This window comes from Leguminivora glycinivorella, chromosome 17 (genome assembly GCF_023078275.1).
Source record: "Leguminivora glycinivorella isolate SPB_JAAS2020 chromosome 17, LegGlyc_1.1, whole genome shotgun sequence".
Classification (NCBI taxonomy): Eukaryota; Metazoa; Arthropoda; class Insecta; order Lepidoptera; family Tortricidae; genus Leguminivora; species Leguminivora glycinivorella.
The window spans coordinates 11123806-11143177 of NC_062987.1; the positions used below are offsets into that span (position 1 = coordinate 11123806).

Below are 19372 nucleotides of genomic sequence, written 5' to 3' on the forward strand. Positions count from 1 at the left end.
GTTTTGTCTTTGCCTTCGGTAGGACTTCTATTGATTAGGAAACTTGCAGTTATAAGAGCTTCACCCCATAGATAATTTGGAACTCGACCATCGAATATTAATGCTCTCGTTCGTTCTAACAAGGTTCTATTCAATCGCTCTGCTTTTCCATTTAATTGAGGAGTGTAGGGTATTGTTAGATCCATAATTATGCCCTTAGAGCTGCACCAAGACATTAGGTTATTGTTCGAGTATTCTTTTCCGTTGTCGCATCTGATTTTCCTAACTTTTGTATTGAAATGGTTCTCCGCTAAAGTCACAAACTGTTATATTTTATCAAAGGCTTCACTTTTAAAAGTAATTAAGTAGACAACACAAAAATGTGTAAAGTCATCCAAAAAAGTAATAAAATATTTTTTATTATCCCAAGTGGGAATTTCTATCGGACCGCAAATGTCCGTATGGATAATTTCTAAAGGAATTTTGCTTTAATTCTATTAGTTTTGAAAGGTTTTCTAGTCATTTTTGCTTTAATGCATATTTCACAAAAGTTTTCTTTATGTTCCCCCCCAATTTTGATACCGTTCACCAGTTTAGCTAGACGCGGCACATCCGATACGTGACCTAGCCGACGATGCCAAATATCGGCGTTCTCAGAAAGCAAAACCTCGCGAACAGTGTTAGCAGAAAATTCTGTTTCATAAAGACCGTTTCTAGTTTTATATCCCGTAAGAATAATGCGATTATATTTCTTTACAGTTACCTTGTTTCCAACGAAGAGTACAGAAGCTGCATGATCAGTGACTGAACTTACAGATATCAGGTTTCTAGAAATTGCAGGAACATGTAGTACATCTTCCAGTTCAAAACCATTTGTTTTTACTGTACCTATGGCTTGTGCGACGAGGTTCTCTGCATTAGCACATCTTATTTCTACATTTACATTTTCTGTGGAGTTAATGACATCATTATTATAGAACATGTGAGAGGATGCACCCGAATCAATAATGGCTCTAATACTAGTTGTATGCTTCAGTTGTTCACTCACCAGACTAAAAGTGCGACAAAATTTTTCAATGTGTCCCTTCCTGTTACATTTCCTACATACCTTTGTAGAAAAACATTCACTGGAAGTGTGGCCACTTTTATTGCATATTGTGCATTTTTTATTATTACAGAACAGAATCTCGCAATATGCCCTCGTTGGTTGCAATTAAAACAAATTCTTTCATTGCTTTTCATTGCTTCCTCTGTTTGGTGATTTATATCTGAATTGACTACTATTGAATAATTATTTTCAACAAGCTTAAGTTCTTTTTGAATTCGTTCGATCAAAGTATGTATGGTTTGGTCAGACTTCGGAGTTACCTCCCATACAGTCCTGAAGTAATTTAATGTTGAAGGTAAAATGGTCAAAATCTTTTGTATAAGCATGTCATCATTTATTTTATTTGCGGTAGATTCTAGTCTTTAACTATGGTAATTCCCACAGGAGGTCCTTGGAACAATAGGAAGGCACTTTGGATTATCCGAATGTTATTTATTTATAATTTATTAATATTGATTTACACAAACATGTTTACATCATGAGTCCTGTCAAAAGAGTGTCGTTTGAAAACTCAAAAGTCTGCACATAGACAACTGAGATTCCAAACTTAAACTTGGTCAAGCATGAGTCGATTGCATATTCAACCTTCACAATAACATGGTCAAGTCCTAAGGAGAGCCTTTTTTATGCGATAGGAGGCAAACGAGCAGACAGGTCGTCTCATGGTAAGCGTCGTAAGCGATTACTGCCGGACAGCAGCAGCAAAGACACCCGAAACACCACAAGTGTTGGAGTTGCGCTGCCGGCTTCTATGATGAGTGTACGTACGCTCTTTTCTTGAAGGTTTAAAGGTCTTAATCAAAGGCAGTTGTGTTCGAGTCGCTCTTTTTTGGATGCGGTCCAGAGGGAGAAGCTGGCACCAGGCTCGGATCAACGGGTGAGCGAGCCGGGGCCTTTGCCCCGGGCATCAAGTCCAAGAGTGGCGCCAAATTCCAAGTTCGTCAAGTCCAAGGGGCGTCGCATTTGACAATTTTTAGTTTTTGCCCCTCCCTCCCTCGATAAAAGTCTAGATCCGGTACTTGCTGGTACTAAGGTGGCCCTGATCATAGATGAGAACAGTTTCCACGTGTTGGCGAACCTGCGCCTTATAGAGCTGGTTAGCTGGTGGTTGAACTCCCGATGTAAACGTCCCTGGATATATCTTTTTATCTAGCCTATAATGGTGTCCCACTGCTGGGCAAAGGCCTCTCCCCTTAACCTCCATGACTCTCGGTTTAGTGCCTCTTCCGGCCAGTTAGTGAGGAAGGTGTCTGGGTCATTCCTCCATCTTTTTCTGGGCCTGCCGCGTCCGCGTTCTATTTGTGGCATCCTGGCATCCACTTGGTGGCTACACTAGCCCATCTATCAGGATGCATGCGGCAGACGTGACCAGTCTAGTCCCATTTGAGGCTAAGGTAAAATATGTAAATATTTTTTTGCGGAAAATATAATTATGTCAAATAGTTTTAACCTGTGATCTGTGTCGTAAATGTCGTAATCGTCAGATAAAGAAGCTTTTTGTGATAATTTTAACTATTTATGCCTGTCAAACAAGTTACCTACTAGAAGAAAATTTTCTAAAACGAGTAACATGAGTTTTTATTTCACTTCACTTCACTTTTTACCTACAGTTAGCACAATTCTGCCAAAAAATTTTCATGAGGAAGAAACAAAAAGATAGAGTGCAGAACAATATGTGACAAACAAAAATTACTTATTCTAAACAAACATTCTTTTTTATTTTCTGGTGACGGAAACGACTTGACAGTGATAGATGTATTCAATTATGTTCCTTAGGAAAATTGGATTTGGTGCTTTTTATAGTGACAAACTTGTCTGACCGGCTATTAAATTAAAATAAAATGGTACAATGCTGTTTGTTAATATGGTATACTTACTTTGTTGGTAGAATTTTCCTTGTCATTGGTAGTTTTTTTATCTGTGACATCTGTGTAATGTAATCGTCTTTCCAGTTTCCATGCTACGCTGTTGCGTGTTAATTTTTGTCTCGTAACCAAATATTTTCATTATTTATTGATATTAATACGTGTAATTAATACGTGAGGATATATCGAAGTGCATACTAAGTAATTTTTGTACAATGCCAAAGCGTGGTGGTGGTAAACCTCGAAATGCGAGAAATGGTCCTGACCATTATGGTATGGTTTTCCCTGTATTTTTTTCAAGGTTACATAAAATATTCAATGTGTATTATGAAATCCAGTGTAATATAAGATAGGATCTTGTTATACAGATGTTAAACAAAAAGATAATATTTCAGAGCACGATGATCGCACGCACAATAATCTCACGCGCCGTGTCAGTTTCAAGCCAGGTGCGTTTAAAGGGAAAGGAAAATTCCGAGGTTTTAATGACCCAAAATTGTTACTCGATGACGATATCGATATGGGGGCCAATTCCGGGGGTCCTGGACACATAAACTACCGCAAGGGCGGATTTAGGGGCCGTGGAGGCCGATTGACACCAACACCACGCCGCCCCGGAGGCCCTAGAAGATTCATACCAGGTCCGCTTCCTTGGTACCAAATTGTAATTCCATATGGAGGCAAGCATCCTAAAGAGGTTATTTTAAAAGCTTTGCTGGGCTTCATATCACCAGAAGTGTTCATACCCCACTATTACAAGATCAACGGTAATGCTGCAGTTTTCTATGTGGATGATGTGAAAGTGGCAGAGAAACTATTTCACACAGACAGGAAGATTGTGATGTCCGATGGCTTTAAACTGGTTGTCATGGTCCGGAATAATGCTCCAAATGTACAGATTGATACAGAGATGAAGGAAAAGATGAAGCTAGTGATGGCAAAGAGATATAATGCTGCTACTAAAGCTTTGGACTTGACAAAGTTCCATGCTGATCCAGGTAAAAAATATGTGTTATTTTAGAGTAAGATCAATGTTGTGAAAAACTGATCAAGTAAAACTTTTTCACCACACCAATTTGGTAAGCGCTTCTTCTTGATTCTTTGAAAACCAATAACAAAATTGCATTTTATCTACAGGAGTGCAAAGTAATTTGGATTAAATTGGAATCTTTTGTCGGTTGGCTGCTGCTGTGTCCCTTAAAGTGTGAGGACATTAGTAGGGCTACTGCTTGTGTACTCAAGAAATTAACTAAACTCTATTTGTCAAATTGATCTATATGTTTGTTTTTATTTTAACAGACCTAGCAGACATATTTTGTGCTCTGTTCCGTCCACAAATAATGCTGGCAGCCGTGGATATCATGGCTGAGAACATTCCGGATCTAGAAGCGCTAAACCTCAACGACAATAAAATGCATGGAATTGAACACTTGAAAATATTAGCCAACAAATTGAAGAGTCTGAAGATTTTGTATTTGGGAGACAATAAGGTATACATTTGTTTTAAACTTTGATATTATTTGAGTTTTTGATCGCGTTTGAGTGGCGCCTCAAGGAGGAAAGCGAGCCCGCAAACGCCCCATACACACCTGGAGGTGGAACATAGAGAACGAGCTGCAGGAATTCAGACTGAGTTGGAACGAGGCCAAGGCGGTGGCTCAAGATAGAAAGGCGTGGAGGGGTCTTGTGGAGGCCCTATGCACCTATGGGGTGTCCTAGGACAATCGGCAACAACAACATTGTTTCCCCTGTGATGAAATAAACTTCACGAGATTTAACATTCTTTGTTACCTAGCCGCCATAGTACAAGCTTTGGTTTGGGGCGAGGTTGATCTGTGTGAGGTGTCCCCCTACAATGTCATATCATACGTTTTTTATAAAGTAGATTTATTGTGTTAGCATTTGGAAATTAATGCTAAAACAAAATACATACTGGGTTTTAAAATTCGGTCTGAAAATTGAATTGATGCCCCTTAAAATGTTAATGTACAATTGTACACAATTTAATTTATGTTTTATACAGTACAATACAAATACTCTTAATTGCACACCTTGATAAAATACAACAATACAAACAAGGAAGCAACACGAACAAAGGTAAACAACAGGCGGTCTTATCGCTAAAGATATATTTTTGTAAAACAGCTAAAATCTTACTATAATTTACTTTCATTATTTTAGATACCTTACATTGGATCACTGGACTGCCTGAAATCACTGCCGCTCATTGAGCTGTACCTCAAAGGAAACCCACTGGTCACCAGGTGTAGTGACCATGACATATATGTCAGGTAATATTTATCCGAACACTTGCAGGTCTTGAACGAAATGCTTGTGGATATAGTGTGTGAAAAGACATCCCGATTGATAAATATATTGGGTTGCATGTAGGGTCGGTTGTTGAAATATTTCAAATAGTTGGGAAATATGGTGGTCATAATGTTCTAGGCAGAAATATAGTAATATTCATAATATAGCCAGTAAGGGTGGATCCATCTTCTCAGGGGGAGGCCAACCTAGGCTTCTAGGGGGGGGGGGGGGGGCAGATTGCCAGAGCATTCTTAAAGGACTTTACACCTTTTGCATACAGTCTGGCAAAAAAGCGTAATAACCACAAATTAAAATTTTGAAAAAAACCCCCGACTGCGACATAGTTGACCGATTTTCATGAAACATGGCTAAGAACACTCCTGACTAACTCAGCTTTCAGACAAAAAAAACTAAATCTGAATCGGTTCATCCGTTCGGGAGCTACGATGCCACAGACAGACACACACACAGACAGACAGACAGACGGACAGACAGACAGACAGACACGTCAAACTTATAACACCCCTTCGTTTTTGCGTCGGGGGTTAAAAAAAGAACCAATATTTTATTTCCGGCCCTTTCAAATCAATATATTATGTGAGTAAACCGGATGAAACTATGATATTGCAAATTATAATATATAATATATATATTAATTATATATATATTAATAATTGCCAGGCTGTTCGCTTGTAGCTTTGAAACCATATGTATAAAAGCCTGACCAGAAATATATGACTACACGCCATGTTGCGATATTTCAAGAGCACCAATTTTTTATACTTCTGGCTTGTGCAAATGAATTGAGAGGTCACTTGAGTTTCCAATCATATTCTCTATTATACTGTAAATGTAAACAATTGAGCATTAAGTAAGTCCCATTTATATGGCGCGAGAACTTACATGAAATTTTCTTAAGATAACTATCTTAGAGAAAATGAATTCATTGGAACAACCAAATATAGCAATGTAACGAAAATTGTATGCTAGTTCTTGATTCGCATTATCTTACCTGTATTACTCGCCCTTTTTAGATAAGAGTCACATGAGCTGGAAGAATTGATTGTAGAAGTAAAATGAAAAAATGTATGTACATTATTTCTAAGTTATAATAGCCAGGTCCTTAGACTTATTTTTCAAACCAGTTTATTCAACACATTTGAACTCAACTTAATTTTGGTGAATGCATAGACCACATGTCACACAATATAGTACAATTAAACAGTCAACTCAACCAAATCTTGGCTCTAAAAAATTTCGCAAAATTCAAATTTTCGACGGGAATTAAACCTTCACCTATACATTTTCAATCAATTATTAAGTGTTATGGCTCGCTGATGGTTCCATGTTCCATCAACGTCAAGTTTTAGAAAGGCACGCCCTTTATGAATTGGCTGGTGAACACATTTTTCAAGATTGCCGCCTTTTTTAGTGCCAAGATTTGGTGGACTGTCTATACAATTGGAAAACTATACTGCAGGAAATTCAACATTAAGTCCAATATTTCTACATTCAACTTTGAGTAGAGTGACTATTGAGTTGTAACTGTGAGCTAAGACTTTTAAAAAGAACCAGTCAGGGGCCTATTGCATAACAATTTACAACTCATAATATTACAAGCAGTAGCATCCCTCCAATTCCTTTTATAAGAAAGAAAGTACCACTTGTAATACAAGTTGTAAATTGTTTTTCATAGGCCCCCGCCGGCGTATCATGTTTCCAGTTTTATCACTATGTCTATGTGGATAAAGCCTCATTATGTCAGTGTGAGAGTGACGAATGTCTTATCCACGTGGATAAGTGATAAAATTGGAAGCATCATACGCCGACTGGGTGACACTTTCAGATTACTTTTCTCAATCCATTCTTGTCAGCTTATGTGACATGTTATTGTCATTCATGCTATATGTTACTAATGTGTGAATGAGAGTTTCAGAGGCTTTCATTGACATGAGTTGCCATCTTATTTGTCTTCAGCGATGTGCGGAAGAAGTTCCCCAAGCTCATCAGATTGGTAAGTTTTAATAAATTACAACTTTTTTATTGCTATTGATCTTACAGTTGCAAATAGTACAATTTTAGAAACGTCCTACACTTTTGAGTGTTGCTGTTTTACATCTGCTATGAAAAAAGGAGTCACTGCACTGTTGCAACAAAATTGCATTCAGCAGTAGCGTTGTATAAAAGTTGCAGGTTGATTGCTAGTGTGGTCTCTCAGTGCTGTTACACGGGCAACATAATTGCTAGCAATTCACATACCATTGCCGCGTTTGCTCCATTAGTTGGTGCGTATATTGAACAAACGCGGCAATGGTATGTGAATTGCTGGCAATGTGTTGCCCGTGTAACGACACCGTTACTAGTTTGGGGTCTGTCTTACTAGAGGAAAGGGTTATTTTGACTCTTAATTTTACCTCATAAACTTTGATAACATCTTGGCTGATTGGACACGTAACAACAAGAAACAATTGATATCTAAAACAATCGCCAAGTGATAACCAAAACTTGATTTCAATTGCGTAATTATTAGTACGATTCACTATGAATAACTCGAAATTTTGGTAAAATTGCTGAGTTTTGGTCGTCACCTGACGAAATATACGATATATAAATATATTTTTAAAGACTTGTAGTAGGTAGGTGTATGGCGGGCGCTTCAGGATCATGAGGCAACCGTACGTAACTACGACTAACAAATAACAAAATAACCAAATTCAACCACCCGAGTATTTGATGTCAGCGCACTGTCGTGTCGTAGACGCTATGTCATACTTAAGTACAGTCACCATAAGAGGCGCCTCACACGGTCACACCGGAATGGCAGCGGCCGGCAGCGTCGCGGCGAGCACTTTTAGTGTGAAATCGGCGCCGCGAAACCCGATTAAGTTAGTCAGGTTATACTAGTCTTTTTAAATTATGTAGATAAAGTTTAAAATTACCTTGGCCGCTGCTCTCCGCTGCCGGCCGCTGCCGACCGCTGCCATTCCGGTGTGAGCCGACCCTAAGATGCTCATATATATCTGAACGCCTCTATTGTTTAAGGATTAGAATGCATGTTTAGATATTAGTGAGCGGAGTGAGCCCTTCCATTTCTTTGATGGCTGTACATTGGAATAAATTATAACTTTTCTGTAGGTATTTAGATTGGTCAACTGAGCCGAATTATGCCATATGAATGTAACTGTTCTGTGCGGACTAAATTAGTCATAGCGGCTACGCTACGAGCAGGCGCTATGTTTATGTCATATATTATGTCACCCAAATAGAAACCTGAGCCATTGCTTATTCACTTATAATTATCTACATATCTAACCCAAATTGTATGGTGTGTAAAATATGGCTATGTCGCAGTAAGATAGATAAAGCCGTTATATAGTTATAACCCTAGGAATATAATTATACGTCGTAACATAGTTAAACGAAAGCGATTAATTGCTATCTTACTAGGAATATAACTATAATACGTTACTAGTTTAGTCATATAGTTATATGACTAGATTCAGTTTAGTGAAATGATTGTAGGCAGGAGTGCGGCGGTGCGGCAGAGGTATAGTTATAATATAACCCTAGGGATATAATTATATGCCGTAACTAGCTAAACAAAAGCGATTACCATCTTACTAGGAACATAATTATAATACGGTATTTAAAATTGCAAACGGGGCTTAATCGCGTATTACTATGTATTAAGTCTCGGTTGCAATGTCACTGACGTTAGAACAAAGTTTATTTTGTATCGAACATAGTACACAAGGTTTGGTTACTAAACAAACGAATCCAAGCTATATTAGTTAAAACGTAACAGTTAGGGCATGCTCCCGGTATTTCCCGATTCTTGATTTCCCGGGAAATCCCGGTAATTTTATGGTGGCGAAAGAACCGAGACAAAAATTTAGGAACCGGTGCTCCCGGTCCTTTTTTTTCATAATATCGGATTTATTCATTTTTTAAATTGTATCTGCATTTGGATTTGTGCGATGGCAGTTTTAATTTAATCTAAGATAAACATCTTATACTATTAAACGAGCAATTCTTGTATATTTATTTATTTATTTATTTATTTATTTATTTATATATACCGACGATCTCGGAAACCGCTCTAACGATTTCGCTGAAATTTGTTTTGTGGGGGTTTTCGGGGGTGAAAAATCGATCTAGCGTAGCGAATTTTCGAGTTTTCTTGAGTTTTTCTTTCGCATTTGTAAACGTAAAATATGGTCCTTAATTTCGCCGCGCGCGCATCGATTCCGCGTAGCTCAGTCGCACGAGGTCGGTCTAATGTACGCAGATAGATCGTAGGTGTCAGGGTTTCGAATCCCGGCCAGAAATTAAGTTTTTGTTTTTTGTCTTTTTTTTTGTTTTTGTATTTATAAGAGTTTTTTTTTATCTAAAGACGTGATATATTAAAATAGAACCGAGCGAAGCTCGGTCGCCCAGATATTGATATTTACTATCGCAAATCGTGCAATTTGCAGCACTACACTGCTACAATAATACTACTGAACTTAATCCTGTAATATAACTATATTACTTAACTAGAGACGTATTATAATTATATCCCTAGACTAAGTTTAATCCAGTGATATAATTATATAACTGAACTAGTAACGTATTATAATTATATTCCTAGTAAGATGGTAAGGAATCGCTTTCGTTTAGCTATGTTACGGCATATAATTATATCCCTAGGGTTATAACTATACCTCCGCCGCACCGCCGCACTCCTGCCTACAATCATTTCACTAAACTGAATCCAGTCATATAACTATATATATATATATAGATAGATAGATAGATAGAATACTCTTTATTGGCACACCTCAGCAAGAGATACAGAAAAAAGATACAGCGGAGACAAAACAAATGATTATAAATAGAGGCAGACAACAGGCGGTCTTATCGCTAAAGAGCGATCTCTACCAGACAACCTTTGGGTAGCGGAAATAAAAAACATAATCAGAAAGAGTAGGTGCTTCGAAATGAAAAATCATACTTATTCTAATTTCCAACACACAAATATATATATATGTCGCAGTAAGATAGATAAAGCCGTTATATAGTTATAACCCTAGGAATATAATTATACGTCGTAACATAGTTAAACGAAAGCGATTAATTGCTATCTTACTAGGAGTATAACTATAATACTAAACTAGTTTAGTCATATAGTTATATGACTGGATCCAGTTTAGTGAAATGATTGTAGGCAGGAGTGCGGCGGTGCGGCGGAGGTATAGTTATAACCCTAGGGATATAATTATATGCCGTAACATAGCTAAACGAAAGCGATTCCTTACCATCTTACTAGGAATATAATTATAATACGTTACTAGTTTAGTTATATAATTATATCACTGGATTAAACTTAGTCTAGGGATATAATTATAATACGTCTCTAGTTAAGTAATATAGTTATACACCGTGTTTCACTTAACACTAAAAACCTGAAATCAGTTTGTTCAGAATCGAGAGTAGAATCGATTGAGCTATATCTTGATGGGGGTAATATTTTTTGTTTAATTTGTATTATTAGTTATTTTTTACGTGCCCATTGTATTGTATTCGTAATGCGACATTGTGTATATCGCATTGCTAGAGGTTGCTTACCTTTTTCAGTATTTAGGGGTATTAATACTGGCTGGTTACTTGGACGATACTTTTTCCGTTATACGAGTTTGACGTTGTTTGTCAGTTTAATCTTAATGTTTATCATAAGTCATAACAAATTGAACTCGTACCTAATTACAACCTTGTCATTTTGAATGTTGGGTTTAAATTTGCTTACCGCGATTAAATTACCGGGATTTCCCGGGAAATCAAGAACCGGGAAATACCGGGAGCATGCCCTAACTGTTACGTTTTAACTAATATAGCTTGGATTCGTTTGTTTAGTAACCAAACCTTGTGTACTATGTTCGGATCGATACAAAATAAACTTTGTTCTAACGTCAGTGACGATGTTGTTATTCCAAATCGTCCCGCTATACGTATTATAAAACACTGATTTAAACTTTCACGATTTTTACACATATTTAAAATTGCAAACGGGACTTAATACATAGTAATACGCGATAAAGTCCCGTTTGCAATTTTAAATACCGTATTATAATTATATTCCTAGTAAGATGGTTCTGAATCGCTCCCTTATATCCCTAGGGTTATAACTATACCTCCGCCGCACCGCTGCACTCCTGTCTACAATCATTTCACTAAACTGAATCCAGTCATATAACTATATGACTAAACTAGTTTAGTATTATAGTTATATTCCTAGTAAGATAGCAATTAATCGCTTTCGTTTAACTATGTTACGACGTATAATTATATTCCTAGGGTTATAACTATATAACGGCTTTATCTATCTTACTGCGACATATATATATAGTTTAGTATTATAGTTATATTCCTAGTAAGATAGCAATTAATCGCTTTCGTTTAACTATGTTACGACATATAATTATATCCCTAGGGTTATAACTATATAACGGCTTTATCTATCTTACTGCGACAGCTACATTGGCTCAGAGAGATTCAATTTAAAGAAAGTAAAAATAAAAAATCCAAGTCCTAATAAGTATTTATATGTGGCAAAAAACTTGATATTTAGATACTCTAATATTACAAACACCATACGATTTGTTTCTGGTATTGTTAGCCAATTTGACATCCTATGAAAATGGCTCCGGATTTTTGTCAAGTATCATCCAAACAATACCTAAGTCTCATATAAACTGCAGGACGGCGTGGACCTTCCCCCTGTGATCGGATTTGACGTCGCCGAAGACTCCGCGTTACCACCACGGAAACAATCGTTCCTCGTTGACGAGGCGGGCAAAGACCTCGTCCGCGATTTCCTGACTCAGTACTTCGCTATATACGACTCTGAGTCGCGGCAGCCGTTACTGGACGCGTATCACGAACAAGCGCATATGTCTATGGCGGCGAGTTACTTGACTTATGACGGGAGGAGTAATAATGCAGGAACCAAGTTAGTACCTTTTATATGATATTTGTTCATAGATTTATTAGAAACAATCTCTAGTGGGAGGAGGGTAAAGAATTTGCTGACTGACCCGTGGCAGCCCGATAGGGCAAGTGCTATTTAGACACCGAATGTGTACAAGCTTAAACGGTTCCCCACAAGACACAATAAGCTCCTTTGTCGTTTTAATTCTTTATTTCGTCGTTTTATTTTATATTTTGACGTTTTATTCTTGCATTGCGGTCGGTGCCCTTGAGATCTTGCCGAAAGCAGGACCTCATTTTCTAAGGGACTCCTTATTTAATCTATTGCTTTGTGGCTCTTATTATAGTATATATTGATTTTGTTCTATGACGGTGTTCTCCGTAATAAACTTAGGGTATGTTGCACCAAACCGTCTGTTACTGAATGATAGCATTCGTAATTTTTTTTGCATGGGAATTTTTATAGACTGCTGCCGCGTGACAGATGCGTCATTAACTGTGGTTGATGCAACTGGCCCTAGAGTCCTCTTTGTACTCGTTACAATTTTCGTTTTTCGTTTCAGACTAAACAGCTACATAACAAACAGCCGCAACATAATCCGCATCCAAGACAGAGACTCGCGGCGCCGCTATCTACGGACGGGCAAGCTGCAGGTCGTGTCATTCCTCTCCGAGCTGCCCAAGACGCAACACGACTTGCTAGGCTTCGCTGTGGACTTGCCAGTCTTCACTGTAAGTATTTAGGTACTCACCTTTTAACAGACAAACAATAGGCGCACGGGAAGCTTCGGGTAGTGTAGTAGCCCTTAGGAGTACGCACTATCTGTTTTATGCAGACTTATTTATTTTTACTTTGAGTTTGTGTCTACTGTTAGTAGTCAGCATCAATTGACTATTCGAAAAAAAAAGTTGTAGAATGAAAGCTTGCTATACATTTAACATCTCCTCTTTCCGCACGGATAAGTAGCAGGTGACAGAAGGCTTAAAAGTGTGTTATTTTTAAATAAATATCTTCTATCTTTGTTTAATAATCCTTGTTCTCTTTTACTTCCAGCCAACCATGATCGTCCTAGTGATGAACGGAGTGTTCAAAGAGACCAGCGTAGCGGGAACCCCTACCCGCTCTTTCCACAGAACCTTCGTCATCGTTCCCAACACCAACGGCGGGTTCTGTGTCATGAATGACATGTTGTTCATCACCAACACTACCAAAGATCAGGTGAGCGCTTTGCCTGGTTATAGACTAAAACTGGATTTACACTTGCAAGATACTGCATATTTTGAGACGTAACTATGGGTAAGAGTGAGTGGCAAATATCTGCATCACTTTCTTGCTTATACCTTTGTTTCAAAACTTGCAGCAATAATTTGCAGGTGTAAATTCAGTTTAAGATCGCTCTGTCCTAATTATCCATTTGTATACTAGCTCGTAGTCGCTTTTCGGTGAAGGAAAACATCGTGAGGAAATCGGACTAATTCCAATAAGGCCTAGTTACCCTTCGGGTTGGAAGGTCAGATGGTAGTCGCTTTCGTAAAAACTAGTGCCTACGCCAAATCTTGGGATTAGTTTGTCAAACGTACTCCAGGCTCCCATTAGCCGTGGCAAATGCCGGGATAACGCAAGGTGGATGATGATGATGATGATGAAAGGACTAGACTAGCCCTCGATTATAGATCAGTAGTACGAGCAAAGTTGGGTTTCTAAAGCAGCGTTCCCACTTAAGCGTCGCGTGTCTCGAGGCGCGCAACGGACGTCCGCGCCACGCCGCCTGAATGTAATTCAAAAAACGTCTCCTCAGTACATTTTGTATAGGAAGGACTACTAGAAGGACGTTTTTTGAATTAAATTCAGGCGGTGTGGCGCGGACGTCCGTTCCGCACCTCAGGACATGCGTCTCTTAGATGTGGCCGGTCCCTAAGTGTAAGGCCTGATTGGACGCTCGGTGCGGAGCGTTCGGCGGGCGTGCGTACATACATCGTTGACTCAGGACACTTATATGAGCTTCAATTGTTCGACATGCACGCCGCACGCCCCGCCCCGCACCACGCCCAATACGAGCTTGCACTCAAGCCTTACACTAAACGAGAGACAGTATTGTCTACCACAGCACAGTATAATAAAGAGTACTATCGTACAGTATGGCCACTTCCTCTCCCCGCTGAAAGTGCCGCCCTCGGTTATCTCACAGTTACCGCCTGTAAAAACGCGAATAGCCGACCTGTCATATCTCACTCATACAAGCATTGTACGCGTTCACCTACACGAGCTTAGAATGTGTGCTAGAACGCGCTTCTTTCATATATTTGTTCGCCAGTGTCCGAGATGTGACCACAGTATATTTGAAATTTGCGTTAAATTTCCAGGAGGAGCAGGCCTTCTCATCCGGCTCGCCCATAGCGCCGGCCCCGGCTCCGGCGCCGCTCCCAGTCGCCGTCGCGGGCGCGTCGGGCGACGACCACGCCGCGCTGCTCAACATGCTGAGCCAGCAGACCGGCATGAACCAGCACTGGACCATGAAGTAAGACTCTGTGCCATGACAAACAACTCCCAATCAAGCCTTCTCATCCGGCACCGCTATAGTATTAGTAGTTTTAACAGCTGCTGTATCGCGCTAGAATCCTGCCTTGTAGGTGTACATGCTGAGGCAGTAGACCGGCATGAACCGATACTGGACCGTAATTAAAGTAAGACCGTGTGCCACAAACGTATCTACTTAGCGTGTCAAATTAACTCAGTGAAATCCACTGAGTTGTCCGTCTTTAATCGTAGCTTGCAGCTTTCGGGCGTCAATTTTTGTAAGTTGAAGTCAACAAAAACATTAAAAATGCCTCGTTACGTGATATTTAATTGCAACAACACAACAATTATGAACACTCGAGAGCCTGAGACATATTTAAAATCACAGGCAAGTAACAACTTCAGTACTGTCACGCTCAGCCGCCATACAAATAGATGTTCTTGTGTCTTCTATCTAAATCTAATTCTGTGGTGTGCCATGACAAATGTCTAACCGAGCCTTCTTATCTGATACAACTATAGTATTAGTAGTTTTCGTAGCTGCTACGCCGCGCGAGAACCATGCCGTGTAGGTTTTCATGCTGAGCCAGTAGACCAGCATGAACCAGCATCATAATTAATATAATTATGCTTTTAGAAGCAAAGTCAGCAAATCTTGGGATTAGTTGTCACAGCGGACCCCAGGCTTCCATGAGCCGCGGCAAAATGCCGGGATAACGCAAGGACGATGATGATGATGAAGCAAAGTCAGCAACGTCCACTTCAATTCAATGTATTAAACATTAACTATAACTTTATGATTAGGATTGCTTTGTTTTTATTTGTTTGAAATGGTGTTGTCAGTTTTGCTTGTGTCACTGGCACTATATAAAACGAGCGAGACATTTGAGTTACTGCATAAGAGCCCCCTCTCGCTGAGCGTCTCGCGAGCGTCGGCGTCGGGCCAACTGTACGGCAAAGCGGTGCGACGTCGACGCGGCGTCTTCCTTAGAACCTTGCAACTCTTGCAAGATACTTCTTGCATGATAAGTAAACTTATTACAATACATATATTACTGATACGGCACTATACCACAGTATAATAAAGAGTACTATCGTACAGTATGGCCACTCCCGCTCCCCGCTGAAAGTGCCGCCCACCCCTCTCGGTTACCTCACAGTTACCGCCTGTCAAAAACGCGACCAGTCGACCTGTCATATCTCACTCACACGAGCTTTGAATGTGTGCTAGGAACGCGCCTCTTTCATATATTTGTCCGCAATTTGTATCGCCAGTGTCCGAGATGTGACTATACAGTGTGACATAGTTTTGAAATGCGTCTAATAATTTTATTGATAACTACTCGTAAATTAAGTTTAAGTGATCGAATGTCTGCTTACACCAATGTTTTTTCCAGCTGCCTACAAGAAACCGGTTGGGACTACCAAAGGGCGCTACTGATCTTCAATCAGCTACACTCCGAAGGCAAGATACCGCCCGAAGCCTTCGTAAAGTAAAGCTCCGGACTACGTCGATAAGGCTGTGCCTACTGTACATATAGTATAAGAAGATACATATTTTTGTTAGTCGAATTTAGATAATTGTTAAGATACGAATTTAAGGGTTGTTGTAGTCACAACAACCAGTCGCCATTGCCAGACTGGCAATGTTCGAGTATAAAGGTATTTGAAGCGCATAATAACTGGATTTCAGCTGTGCTATACTCGTCGCAAGAACAAGTGGCAAGTCTGGCAAAAATGAGGTACCGTATAGGTCAATTCAAAAGAGATGGCGCGATTGAAAAGGACGAGTGAGTGAAATTGATGTATGTATCACATTAACTAATTAAGTGGTGGCTCTTGCCATTCTGAACTGTCACTTGTACAGACGTTTGTGCCAACTTTCTTGAAAAACCTATACATTTTAAGCATAATAAAAATATTTCAATTAGGACTCGTTTGCGGGCTCGCCACTTTGTTTTGCACTAAGTATAGTACAGCAGTAATATTCGGCAGTTATACGAATTCTTTAAATAAAGTTTTAACTAAGAAATTCGTTTTGCCATTGTCTTTATTAAGGATGGCATTTCTTTTGGTTTTGTTAAGTTTTATTTGACAAAAATGCTACATTATTTGCGAAATTGTTGCCCAAATGAAGTGCGATCCTTAAATTTATGAGAATTATTTTTGATTTCTGAATGGCACTTTGTATGATAAAGTTACTTTTTGTTAGAGATTCTAATCAGTTTTATGGAACATAATCATACGATATTTAATTTTAAGTTACAGTTCCATAATTCTTATTAGACGAACACAATGCTGACAACGTTTGTCGCGTTTTTAAACTAATCAAAATTAAATGATTTCGATTAAAAATACGACAAACGCGACTATCGGAGTCAGTTAAAAAAAAATGCAAACTATTCAGTTAATCTTTTTATTCTTTTGATATAAATATTGTTCAGTGTAATATTTCGTATATAGTACATCTATGAAGAAATAAATACATTTTTGGAATAATTAAAGAAATATAACAATATAATTGTGAAAGTTACACATCATTTATATGTAAGACTGATTGTAAATCATTGGATTACAAAACTCGATTTACATACAAGTATGGAGAATAATCTTTAGTTCCTTCGTTAATGTTTTGTTATAACTAGGTAGCTAATCAACTTATGAGATCTTATGTATTATTAATGTGTTAAGAGCCCTACTTTTGGCAAATCAGAAATTTCACACTTGTAAATCTAATGTTAAATTTTTTGCCGTAAACGCAGTACTAAATTGTAACAATTTATTAATCAAATTGCCAAATGTGTTTGTCATTTTTTGAAGTTAATTTTGTGTACTAATCTGCTATAAATCATTGATTACCCTTAAATCTTACTAACATTAGCCTTTACAGGCATTTATTATTGTATAACTTTCTTTCGTAATATTGTTTGTCAAAATATGACCAAGTCTACATTATTGTGAGGCTGTATGAGAAGCGTGATTGATTAATTTTTAGTTATATTTAGTTAATATCCTAAAAGAACAGAAAAAAAAGAAAACTTTGTACATAAAATAGGATTATCTTTTTGGGATTTAAGGAGCCACAGGACTGACATTTGGCGCGTGTCTGACAGCTGTTTTGGTGTCCAACAATGCTTGGTCGATGGAACCCCGGATCAGGGGTCCGTACAGGGTTGGAGACCCTGCCCATGCCAAAGCGACGGAACCCCTCTGCGTGGGCTAGTCGCTCGTTCAATGCTTGGGAGTATCACCATGATTTTGAACTGACACCATTTTCACATTGCTGTATTTTTTTAGACACTTGCTGATTCTATGAAATTTCTTGGTCTATGGTTCCTTTGGTTGTGGGGCAGAGAGGACACACGTGGGTAACCTAGAGACTGTGTGAGATTTTGTAGAATAGTACTCGCTTTTTCTGCTTGCTGTGGCTTCCTTTGGGCGGGGCTTAGGAGCGATGTTGAGTTTATCTCAATTGTATATAATGATGATGGAATAAATTTAATTTATAAGCAGTTTATCTTTTATTCATGCATCCTGTATGACCTAAATTTATAAATTAACCCGGGGGTTAACCCACCATTTTATATGGAATTTGACAAATGACAGCCCACTGAGTTAAGTGGTTGGTGTAAGTGGGCCAAAAGCGATACCTACATTTCGACAAATTAAACGAAAGTTAATCGATAATACGTTAATTCACGATAAAAATAGATATTTGTTTTACAAGGGGGCAAAGTAGTTGTTAAACCGCACGTGCCAATATTGATACCCGAGCATGCGAAATATTCCAATATTGACCGCGAGCGTAGCGAGTGGTTCAAAAAGAGCCAGCTTAAGACATCTTAAGAGTTAAAATTTGTATGAAATTACTTTGCACTCTTTTGGATAAAATGCAATTTTGCTATCTGTTTTCGAAGAACAAAGTCCAGTTGGTGTAGTGAAAAATAATTATTACATATCCCAGATGCCAATTGTCCACGTTGGTTCGGTAAATCCTAGGCTTTACCTTGGTGACCTGTAGATATTGGGTCATTCTTGCGATCGTAATCATGTTGCGTAGGTTCCTCGGATTGAGAAACCTGGAATTGAAGTGAATCACGGCATCTTGGTGGATAGCGCGGTCTCTGGCTTGATGCGTCTGTTGCTCGATTTGTGGTTCGTTCCTGATGATTTGCATTCTATTCCCCGGTTAGTGATGGGTGCAGTGAGACTAATAAACTTTAGCAGGTCTCGAACAAGTGATACAAAGGCGCCAGTTGGTCTGTAGACTGTGAATTTACGGGAGCTTTTACAGTAGCGGTCAGAGCAAGTTTTACTCGGCTCGTGCGGAACTGGAGTAACGATTAACGGACTCGGCGAAATTTAACGGAAGTTAACGAATCCGTTTACATTTTTTAAAGTTAGTTTAAAAGTTAATCCGTTAAATACAACGATTAACGAGTTAATAATGCCCAGCTATGAACACTGTACATTTTTTATTGACCACATTTAAAAACTCCGGAAAAAAGAGTAGTACTTAATTATAATCCTAAACGCGACATCACGGACTACAGTAATAAAATGGTCGTGGTTATTCTTGGTCACACGTATAAATTTCATTTCAACATAGAACAGGCACATCAAGGT

The 19372-nt window shown here is 38.7% G+C and overlaps 1 protein-coding gene across 1 annotated transcript; it reads left to right on the forward strand.

Moving 5' to 3' along the window:
* Window positions 1–3034: 3034 nt before the first annotated feature.
* On the forward strand, window positions 3035–18258 carry LOC125235426 (nuclear RNA export factor 1). The gene is made up of 10 exons (XM_048141983.1): window positions 3035–3225; window positions 3348–3950; window positions 4252–4442; window positions 5134–5243; window positions 7240–7276; window positions 12000–12250; window positions 12792–12960; window positions 13283–13447; window positions 14593–14747; window positions 16144–18258. The coding sequence occupies exons 1-10, from the start codon at window positions 3168–3170 to the stop codon at window positions 16241–16243; spliced, it is 1839 nt and encodes a 612-aa protein (XP_047997940.1). The 5' UTR covers window positions 3035–3167; the 3' UTR covers window positions 16244–18258.
* The last annotated feature ends 1114 nt before the right edge of the window (window positions 18259–19372 follow it).

Bases quoted from the DNA above. Each gene is read 5' to 3' on its own strand.
- LOC125235426 (XM_048141983.1), top strand. From the start codon at position 3,168: ATGCCAAAGCGTGGTGGTGGTAAACCTCGAAATGCGAGAAATGGTCCT. The intron at 7,277-11,999 runs GTAAGTTTTAAT...TATAAACTGCAG, and splicing joins TCCCCAAGCTCATCAGATTG to GACGGCGTGGACCTTCCCCC. The intron at 14,748-16,143 runs GTAAGACTCTGT...TGTTTTTTCCAG, and splicing joins AACCAGCACTGGACCATGAA to CTGCCTACAAGAAACCGGTT.